At 31.7% G+C, this 11,728-nt stretch overlaps 1 protein-coding gene across 1 annotated transcript; it reads right to left on the reverse strand.

Annotated features, from left to right (window-relative positions):
- Positions 1-24: 24 nt before the first annotated feature.
- LOC104820078 (carotenoid cleavage dioxygenase 8, chloroplastic) lies at positions 25-3,160 on the reverse strand. Its single transcript, XM_019203109.1, has 5 exons — positions 2,733-3,160; positions 1,599-2,360; positions 1,237-1,430; positions 563-752; positions 25-177 (listed from the first exon to the last, which is right to left on the reverse strand). Exons 1-5 carry the CDS (start codon positions 3,054-3,056, stop codon positions 25-27), a joined length of 1,623 nt encoding a protein of 540 aa, XP_019058654.1. The 5' UTR covers positions 3,057-3,160.
- Positions 3,161-11,728: the final 8,568 nt, after the last annotated feature.

Consider the following 11,728-nt stretch of genomic DNA (forward strand, 5'->3'; position numbering starts at 1 on the left):
ATATATATATATATATATATATATTTATTTATTTATGTGGAATGCGTTTAGAAGAGAGGATGTTAAGATGTTACCATCATCTTCACGCGTTGCACCGGGACGAGGAACGAAGAATGGTTCGGATGGTATAATGCCATGTTCATGCCAATTCTTGGCCTTTTTCTCCACTAGATCTACCTGTGTTATGTATATACACACATTTATACAAATGTATACATACATCCACAAATATATATATTATATATACACACATTTTTATTATTAACTCGATATCTAGCTATTTCTATGCAGAGACTGAAGTAGAATATTTGTCCTTGCAATCGATACATGCCGTAAAAGTCTTATAATAGGGCTTCATTCACTATCCTCTCAAGTAGTGTCTAAACCCTTCTCATTACGGAGCTCTTATACGTTCATACTACACATTGTATGCCGTGTAAAAAAAATTATGCGGTCCAAAAATGTGTCGAAACTCACATCCTGAACGGAATTTGAACATTGATTTTATGGTTATTATACGGATAGATTCGGGAATGCGAGCTAACAAGAAGAAAAGGACAACCTTTGTGAGGGCATTGGGGAAGTTGCAAGGTCGCTTAGCTCCACAAGCGTAAACATAACGATACTTCCGACCCAAGTGCAAAGGATTGATGCTGCACATATCCATCCCGCTCCCATGCTCCTCGGGTTGTATTGCTGTCTCTAATTCCCCGTATATACTCCCATCCAACGGTATCTTGAATCTCCCGATCCTATACTCGGACCCACACCAATAATCGTTTGACATTATTATGGGTGTGCTAAGCATTGCTTAAGGGGAAAAAACCCTAACACATCCAAAGGTACTAACTTGTACTTTTGTCTTGGTCACTCCAGGTTGAAGAAACACAATTTTAAACAGAAAACGGTTCTAAACTCCACAAATTTAGAGAAGCCGTCCATTTATGCTTGGATTCTCTGTTTCTTTAATGTAATAAATATACATGAAGTTGGATTAGGATTCATGAAACCTAAGACGATTTGGACAAGTAACTGGAAACACTCCCTTTCGGACGTCAAAACTGCAATTTCTAATAACATGTCCATGGCGAAAATGACACCAATTCAAAAATGATGTTACACATCGTATACAACATACGAAAATGAACCATATTCATTCTAAAATTCGACAAATAGGATAAAATCTACGAGTATGTACTGTAGTTAATACATGAAATATGGAGACTATATACATACCTAGCCTGAGGCAAGATGTCGTGACCGTGGTAAGAGCGGAGAGTGTGGAGCCGGAGCAAGTCGAGGATTCGGGTATTTGCATTGTGTTCACAACAATCTGCCACAATTCCCTTCACTTTCCCTTCTTCATCTCTCTCTTCGTAAGCGTTTATGAAGTGAAAAGTCACGTACAAGGGCACCTCCACGCTCGCCACCTTCGACATTACATACAACGTTATATATAAGCATGGATGCATAATACGTACGTACACATGTGATGTGAACTACACGTTACATTTCATGATAAGTTCATATACACAAATACATGTTATATATATGTGGGTATGTGCTTTTGTTTTGAGAAAAAGAAAAAAGACACGTACGATTTCACCAGTGTGTTTGGACATGACATGAAGGTAAGCTCCGGATTCAGGGCACCACTCGAACTTATAAAACGGCGTCGGTTCTGCTCTCAGAAGATTCCTCACAGAGTATCTCAGGGGCATTTCCGGTATCACAACAAAATTCTCCGTTACCGCAAACGAGTGGACCCACCCGGGTCCCTTCCCGAACCGGCCTCGACAATCGGCCCGGCCCACCACCTCCCTCCGGTTCGAACCGGCTTCCATCCTCACGACCCGGTAACCCGGTTTAACGAGATCCGGAATCAGCGTCCAGAATTCGGATCCCGTCACAATCGGATGCGCAGACTGGATCAAGAAATCGTTCAAATCGTCGTTATAATTGAATCTTCCGATGGCCTTTAGAGTCTCCGGGTCGATCAAAATCGATCCTTTTTGAGTCTCGGTTAAGCAAACCACCCGGTTATCTCCGAGCCGGATCACGCCGGTATTCGCGTTGTCGGTTAGGGAATCGCCGGAGAATAACCGGAAGAATTCTCCGATGTGGGAAAACGGGTTTTGTGTTTTTGGGGTTTCGGAGAATTCTCGGAAACAGAGTCTGTTGTGTTTTATGGCCGCGGAGTAGGCGGCGGATTCGAGAACACGGTGACCGGCGATAATTTTTTGGCAGCCATCGCCGGAGAATTGGAGCTTGACGACGGTGGAATAGCCGTCGAAGAGGTGCCGGAAATTGTAGTCTCCGATTTGCCAAAGTCCCGGTCCGTTCCTGAGGTACGTCCCCTTCTGCATGTAATTAATTATCGTGAAGTATTTATATCCAATCATTTTGCTTTTATTTCAGGACGAAACAAAAACAAATAATATCATAGTCTCACATAAATAGATGCGAAAATAACCAGAAAATTGTATGTCTTACCGGCCAGATTCTCATATAAATTATCTAAATAACCCTTTTATTAGCGCATATATATATATTCATATGATGTACATAGATGTATGAAGACCGTTTTTTTAGCCAGGTTATGATTCATGAAGAAAAAAAGACCAATTAGATAATTTTTGTGTGTGTGTATCAGTGTATGTGCCTATACATACACGCATGATATATCGTGTATATACATATATTAATGTGTGTATTATGTAAAAGAGGCTTACCAGCCATGTAGGTATATGTCCTTGAACATCGAGCTCACCCTCCCAATACTCCTGTTGGATACTTGTCCACGCACCGTGACACCGCCGTGGAACGCCGGACGTATTCTCTTTTTCCGGCGACGGTGCCACCGCCGGAGACGGTGGGATAGTCGCAGCTTTAGCACCGGAGATCAAGTACAATCGGGGGTTTTCCCCAAATAAAGGGCAATTAATTTCGGGTTTTGTGCGATGGCCCGACTTGTTGGAACAAAGAGGCATCAAATTAGAGGACATGATATTATTATGACCCATCATCATTGCTTTGAATGTGATTAAAGGTGCCATACTGAGGGGATTATGTATATTTTATTTGTAATGTTTTGAGATGAGGGCACAAAAAGAGGAGAGAGAGAGAGAGAGAGAGAGAGAGAGAGAGAGAGAGAGAGAGAGAGAGAGAGAACATATATGGGTATTTATAGAAGTGGGTAAGCCGTGGGGGATCCTAACGCAGTGCCTTAATAAACAGATATATGCGCATCTATTGTCAAGTTGATGCATAATTGCAACTCTCATATTGATTTTCCAACCAGCTATATTATATATATATATATATTAATAATTTTCAATCTTTTACAGGAAAACTTAGGTTTTTAATGTCCTTACTGAGGAAGCGTATATTTTCATTTTTGATATTGTGTTTTGTACATATATTGTATGACTATCTTAATTTGTAATAAACGATTCTCCGAAAACCATTAGATCAGAGAGGAACGAGAATGGATCGAACGCATTGGGATAAAAAAAATTTGAGAGCTATGTAGGTATTACCTTTTTTTATTATCTATCACGAGAGAACTCCAAAGTTAAGTGTGTCCACGCTAGATCGAATTAAGGATGAGTGACCTAACAGAAAGCGTTTCTCGACATGCGTGTGAATGAAGACAAACTAAGCTAAAAAGTCTTATATTGATATGTGAGGGCAGTTTCAATGTTCATAACAGTCGCAAAACATTACAAATGGTATCAGAACTCGTATTCTTAATACAGTGTGATTCGAGGACGAATCATACAGAAATTGATGGGTTTGTGATCGAGCTATGATGTGGATAGAGAGTGATCATCGATACAAGTGGCATGGACAAAGAGCAACTTTCCGAAGACCACTAGACCAGAGGAGTACAGAGATGAATCGAACACACCAGAATAAGAGAGATCCGAAAATTATATAGGTATGAGACTATACAATCAATGATAACTGATTGAACCATTCATACCAATAAAATGAATTTACCTTTTTTGTTTCATATCGCGAGAGAATTCTAAAATTAAAAATGATCGTTTTGGAGTAATATAAAGATAGGTGAACTAATGAGAAGTGTTTTTCGATATACGTACGAGAGATAACAAACTGCACAAAAAGATCGTGTGTTGATCTACGAGAGCAGTTTTAACCTTTGTAAGGATCTTTACATAGTCACTAATTCGTTATATGTTGTTATCTATTATACATAAGAATCATCACCATCACCATAGGGATACGGATGGACATGTAATCATAGAGACCACATGCCTTATGTTAAAAATTCTAAAATAATTAGTTTCTTTTGAAAATTTTATTTATTTTGAATGCTGATTTGGTTGATATCCCAAATAAACAAAATAAATTATTCATTTTTTTAATATTAGTGTTTCCATTAAACAATTTTTTTAGATCCATTCCTTGCTTCACTTTATTACACTATCCCACCAAACCATTGAACTGGAATCATACGGTTTTATCTTTCCTAACACAACAAACCTCGGTCCAAACAGTCATATTTGTAATCATATAATAGAACTATTTCGTATAGTTTGTCGATAAATAGTAGAGTTTCATCTACGGCTAAGACCAAAGTATTAAGATATGTACTTATTATTTAAGTAGGCAACGCGTCCACACCCAAAAATAAAATATTATAATGAAGCATATATATAATTTAAGTATTTGGCATTTTGCTTTGAAGTCGCTGGTGTATCTTTTTTTTTTTTTTGGCTCTTACATGCAATTATACATGAATCTCTATGAAGGGATAAGATGAAAGAAAGGTCGTACATGTTTTTGTCTACAATACAAACATGAAATAACCAAACAAAAAACAAGCTTGTGAGATTTCATTTCAATCTTCCATATATGGAAATGTTATTATATATATATATATTTATTATTATTATTATTATTATTATTATTATTATTATTATTATTATTATTATTATTATTATTATTATTATTATTATTATTATTATTATTATTATTATTATTATTATTATTATTATTATTATTATTATTATTATTATTATTATTATTATTATTATTATTATTATTATTATTATTATTATTATTATTATTATTATTATTATTATTATTATTATTATTATTATTATTATTATTATTATTATTATTATTATTATTATTATTATTATTATTATTATTATTATTATTATTATTATTATTATTATTATTATTATTATTATTATTATTATTATTATTATTATTATTATTATTTCGGTCGGTCCAAATTTTAATAATGCCATAACAGTTGTTGGCGTTCGTCAATTAGATTGATATTTGCCTGAAATAGTTGAATTGTGATTACGATTAATCGTAATTATTCTCAATTTTTATTTATAAAAACCAAACTAATGTTCTCTTTGTTATCACCTTATCATCGGTGTCTCAATAATAAAATTTTCTAAATCCACCCAACTTTGATAGCTAAACCGGTAAAATAAAGAAATAAAGTGTATATCTCATCGCGAGTTCAAATTTCAAATTGGGTTAGAGAACACAAATTCTAATCACACTACTTGTTCACAATCTCGGGATTAATATGGATCTCATCTCAAGTTACTCGCTTATCCAAAAAAACTCATCACATGAATGTTTGCTATGTCAACATGGATAAACTATAAATTATATATAGTCGAAGTTTTTTTATAAAAAAAAGTGATGGAAAAACTATAAAAATTTATTACATTTGAATTCAGAACTCTTGAGATTAGGGGATTCGGAGGTAGTTGTGTTTTTTTATGTATATATAATTATAATTTCGATTTCTCTATTAATACGTATTTTTTTTATTTCGAAACTTTCACGTAAATCCCATATCAAATTTAATTGTTGCTCTTATTTTCTTTTATTTTGAGTTGCAGTTATTTTTTTTATATAATATATGGCATATATGTTATGCAAAAACATTTGCAAACAATGAATATAGTACCAAAACCTTCAGACGTGGTTTATAGCGTCACTCAACTATATTCTTCCAAATAGGTTTGCATTATATAAGACAGAGTTTGCTGACTGTATAAATAAAAATTTGTCATGATGAGGTAAATTGTACGATTACACTAATTGTGTGTATATATACATACATATATATATATATATATATATTCATGGGCCATGCAAAGTGGGTCTATTCAAACGTCTTAGACAATTGACATGATATATTCTTGAATTAAGACAAAGGGAATCAAATTTGTTTTTATCATGAAGCTATACATGTCAAATAAATAAATTTTAAAATGAAATTTCGAAATAAAAGTTGAACCAACAGCAAAAAAAAAGTCCTTATTTTAAAACCATGTTTGTAACGATCCGAACCCACTACCGAACGTTAAAATTGTCCTCACACATCAATACGAGACCTTTCAATGTATTTTATCCTTATTCTCATGGATATCGAGATATTTTCCATTACGTCATCCATTCTTATGTTGTTCTATAGTTAGCACGTTTAATTTTAGAGTTCTCTGGCGATAGTTAATCGAAAATATAGATACATTTTTTTGCTATGAATAGTTCAACTAATTCTTTTAAGGTATCTTAAATCATATAGTTTCATACATATATAGCTCTCGAATCTCTCTAACACTGGTTTGTTCGATTCATTCTTATATCCCTTTGATCTAATGATATTTGTGGAGTTGTCCGATCGATCACTCCAACACTCATCATAGCTCGCAATATCACATTGTTAAATGAAACGTCACAAATAATTTTATATGAATTTGTATTCAATTCCTTTATTTTTAGCTATATTAAAAATATACGGTCGGTTAGACCAGTGCGGTTGATTTCCTTGTGAAATAAAAAATAGCTAGACATCTGATTATATTATATTAGTAATCTAAAAAAAAAAAAGACTTTCTTTCGTTTATTAATCATTGAAACAATTTACACTTGTCTCGACAAAGAGAATCGTCTTTTCGTTGAAGTTACTGTAATGTGTTGTATTTGATTTATTACTTTCAAATTTATTATTATTTTGTGTTGGATTGCAATTTCATGTTCCCTACAACTCCTCGTCCGCTATGTTCTCTTAAATTTGTTATTGAAAAAACATAGAGAAAATAATATTTAAATAACCAAACTTTTACAAAAATCTCAAATAAATATCTAAATTGTAAAATTTTAATTTAAATACATGAATTTTTCAAAACTTTATAGACATATCTAAACTTTTGAAAATTTCTCAAATAAACCTAAAATCCGTTAATGAAGTTGACTATTTTTATTTAAGAAATATCTGGATTTTGGTTTATTTGAGAAATTTTGAAAAGTCTAAATATTTATGTAGAATTTTTTAAAAGTTTAGGTATTTATACTTAATTTTTATAATTCAGATATTGATTTTATAATTTATAAAAGTTTGGATATTTAAATACTATTTTTCCAAAAAACTAATAATAGAATTTTAAGAGTCTGTATGGATCAAGGTATCTAGAAAATTCATGATATATATCATATTCCATTTCGAATTAGCATAGATTTATAGTTTGAATATTCGGATTTTGATATATGATTTGCGGCAAAATTTAAAAATCTGGTAAAAAAAAGGTCGAAAGACGCAACACGGTGCAGAGAGAGATCATCTTTTATGATACTATTATTTTTTTTTCAATGTCCTAAAATTATATAAAATATTGTAAATATATATTATAGACTAAAATGAAAATAATATAATTAATCCTAAAATATATATTTAATTCGTTGTTTTGAAATTCACTCCGCTCGTCTACTTACAATCGTGTAAGTGAAATGAATAATCATAATTATGAGGTGTCAATGGAGATTTATTTTTGAATTAATATCATGTGTATATATATATATATATATGATTAATATAGGTAGTTATTTTTTCTCTCAATTAATATTGTGTGATTTATGTATATAGATAATTCGTGTTAAGAGTACTTTGGAATTTAAGTAAATGTTTCAACCTTTTTTTATCGTTTTATTCTTTTAGTACAGTTTACATTAATTTTGAACATTTTTAAAAAATTTGGACATCACGCAAATTCTTGAAAATATTATTTTTTTTTTGTAATTGCTTGAAAATATTTTCATTACACAATAAACAAAATAGAAACCATGTAGTCTTGAGCGTTGGAGAAATTCAAAGCTGACTCTGTCATATCTTATTAATTTCTACACATTATTTAATTATCTTTTTGAAAAAGTTCTATGCGTAATAATGGCACACACACCATTTTCTCCTCAAGCCCCTCTCAGGTTATATCTATGGACGTCAATGTACCATGAAATATACATAAGGTGATATCCGGACTTTTTATTATATTTTCGGTTCCATTTTTTTTTGAATTCGTATTTTTTTAAAATCATACGTATTTAGATTTTATAAATAACTTTACTTTTTATTCGATTTTTGTTGTCTTTCGTTTCGGATTGAAATTGGTTTTTATTAAAAATCGGTTCAGACGCAATTATATATTGTTCAGTCTAATTTTACCTAACCGAACATAGATTTTCGGTCCTTATATTATATATATATATATATATATATATATATATGAGTTGTGATTTAATGAAATAATGGATGGCTGCAAAATAATACACAACGACACACAAATACAACGCATGCTTTTATATGAGTTTTTTTTAATTGTTTTTTGGCATTTTATTGTCATTATAAGGTATCGTCATATAATGTAACATTTGTAATCTGTTATAAACTAAATACCATAAGATAGAAACTCCAATGTTATGTATTTTTTAAACAATAATAAAGTTGTATGGTTTCAAACCAAGAAAGCTGACATGTTATATTAGGTTCGTTTAGAATCTCATAAAACTTAGATACATTTATTTATATAATAAATGATGAATCAAGACAATATGTGCACTAATATAGTTAAACAATGATATATGCATTGTCCTTTCTCATACTTTGAAATTAATTTATCTATAAGATTAACCAATGCGGCATTTTTCTTCTTGCGCCAACACGAACAATTTTATTCCATTATATATATATATATATATTGAAAGTTTCCTAAATAAATAATTTCGACTATATATTGTAAGTTTCCTAAATAAATAATTTCGACGGAAGCAAGATTGACAAGTCGAGCGTCCAAAGTGCAGGTGAAGCAAATGCTTTCCTAGCAAATTGTTGTTTCTTTCACCAATATGTACTAATTTTAATATCATTTCATTAAATAAAATAACTAAATATTTTTTTAAAAATATCTGCATTATTATTTATGGGTACCACCCATAATGATTGTCTGCATGTCAGTTTATATATATGAATACATACAATACCAACATTTAATTTCATGTCTTCATTATTTGAGTACATCCCCTTCAAGTTTCCTAGTCCATACCCCTTTGGGAAAATGGAACTCCCAAGTGTCCATTTCATATCATATCCCAATATCGAAGAATTAATGTTATATATTATTATATTATATAGTACAAACTCCAAGGCAAAAACACATGAGAGAAATAAGAAAATTAAATTTGTGATTTCGGGTCCATGTGTTTGCCACATTTGTGTGTCTCATTTGTTTGGTGTCTGTATATAGTCTTGAAAATGATTAACTTCTACTAATGATTATTATTGTACAAAGCATTTTCTCCCTTCTATTGGATTTAAAAGATTTAAGTTCTATTCATTAGTAATTATTCATTAGATTAACATGACAAAACATAATTTCCCATTTGAAGTCAACCCGAAATTCTAGGCCAATATATATCATTCAAAACGGGATATATACTTCGGTTTTCATTACCGTTTAATTTTTTTGTTTTGTTTTGTAAAAACTATTCGGTTTTTGCTATAATTTGGCTGCGGCGTAGATTATTTTTATATACAAATATCTGGTTTTATCAGAATATATTATAAATGTATATTAATTAGTTTGACCTTTTTTGTGTATAATTGTTTCTTAAAAACAAATATGTTCTTTATATTAAACCAAAATGAAAATTCCAAAACAAACCCTTTATTTTTCTTTCATCGTAATTTAAACCCTCTATTTTTATAGTAATAAATATATATTTTTTTGTTAAAGTATAGTAATAAATATTATACTTACCACTTATAAGAATAATATATATATATATATATATATATATATATATATATTAAAAATTGATAAATAAATCTCTAAATAGAAACGATGTTAAAATTGTAACGTAACTCTGACGGAAGGTTGAGGTGACAACAAACCCGTCTTGACCATATTTCATTACGTCTTAGGGTTTGAAGATCTTATCTAATTTATCAGGTACAAATATAACAAATAATTTGTGTGTTATTTTTAGAATATAACCTTGAGAATTAATATTTCTCAAAACTTACCAAAATATAATTCAAAAATAGAAAGAAAAAATTATATATGTGAACGCAAGATTTATGAAGACCCACTAACCCTAAAATGTCATCATAAAGCGTCATGGGTTCTGTCGTTAGTGTTCGAAGAGAAAAAACACACTTAAATATGCATGGATTGCAATTTAGAAATTAAGAATGTGTACTCAACGGCCCTTTCATGATTGCTTAGCGTCCCTTCATGCCCTAATTGATTCCTACCAAATATATCAATCAAACACCATACACATTCATTTTTTTCAGTTGTGGCGGACAAAATTAGGGTTTCGCCACACAAATAAAGCTACGGATTTCTTAATTTAATTTGTCTCTTTGTGAAAGCGATTCTATAAACTAATTATTTGTGGGGTCTCGAAGTTTATATGCATACAGCCTTGCAGTTCTTTTTAAAATGATAAATTTGTTGGTACCGGTTAGGGCTCGGCAAAACGGTTTGGTTTCTAATAACCGAACGGAACCATATGATAGTGTTTTTTGTTTGAGTCGGTCATCTACGAAATAACTGATAGATTGTGAAAGTCGTATCGGATTTAGATCGGTTCGGTTATTAACTGAATAAAATCGGTTAACCGATCGGTTTTTAATTTGCGTTGTAATGTTGCATTGATTCGAAGCATTTGCAACGATTCTTTTCGTTGCACACTTTACAATGCAAGTTGCGCTGGAGATTTGCGAGCAATGTTGCAAATTCATTACAAACTTACAATGTAGGAGAAACCTCTTCTTCCATTGCAGCTATAGTAGGCAGGTCTGGTACAGTTTCGCTCGATCTGTAACGCCCGAAACCCGCACCCCACAATAGAGTTGCGTCACATAGACAACTAAAATAAAAATTCAATTTCTGAAAATCCGCGGGAATTTAAAACTTTTCTTTTCAGAGTCAGCGGAAGGAAAACATTCATACATACATATACGGTACATTATCCCAGAGATAATTATACATCACCAGTGGTAGTGATGAAATTATTACAAACCGTAAAAGTCTACCACCGACATAACACAAAACCGTTTTTCCCCGAAAGTGTAAATGTACCATACGAAATAATTATACATGATCAAATGGCAGGTCGCCCAAGTCTCTGACGTCCGCTCCTCGGCTATGGCTGCTCGCGACCTGAAATATTGTGTAACAACGTCCTAAGCTAATTGCTTAGAGAGTGAACTCGGGTGTAACCCGGAGTTCTATTCTCATGGTGCCAGGGAAAGCAAATACATATATATATACTAGTATTCTAATAAACAGGAATGAAACATGGAATCACGATAAGCATGCAGCAATCACAATCAAGTCCGTACGACAAGTCGCAGGACAGAGTCCGTCAAATCGTCTCTACGCGC

Source organism: Tarenaya hassleriana, unplaced genomic scaffold, assembly GCF_000463585.1.
Source record: "Tarenaya hassleriana unplaced genomic scaffold, ASM46358v1 Cleome3, whole genome shotgun sequence".
Taxonomy (NCBI): domain Eukaryota; kingdom Viridiplantae; phylum Streptophyta; class Magnoliopsida; order Brassicales; family Cleomaceae; genus Tarenaya; species Tarenaya hassleriana.

Bases quoted from the DNA above. Each gene is read 5' to 3' on its own strand.
- LOC104820078 (XM_019203109.1), bottom strand. From the start codon at position 3,056: ATGGCACCTTTAATCACATTCAAAGCAATGATGATGGGTCATAATAAT. The intron at 2,361-2,732 runs GTAAGCCTCTTT...AATTACATGCAG, and splicing joins GACATATACCTACATGGCTG to AAGGGGACGTACCTCAGGAA. The intron at 753-1,236 runs GTATGTATATAG...GTCCGAGTATAG, and splicing joins GACATCTTGCCTCAGGCTAG to GATCGGGAGATTCAAGATAC.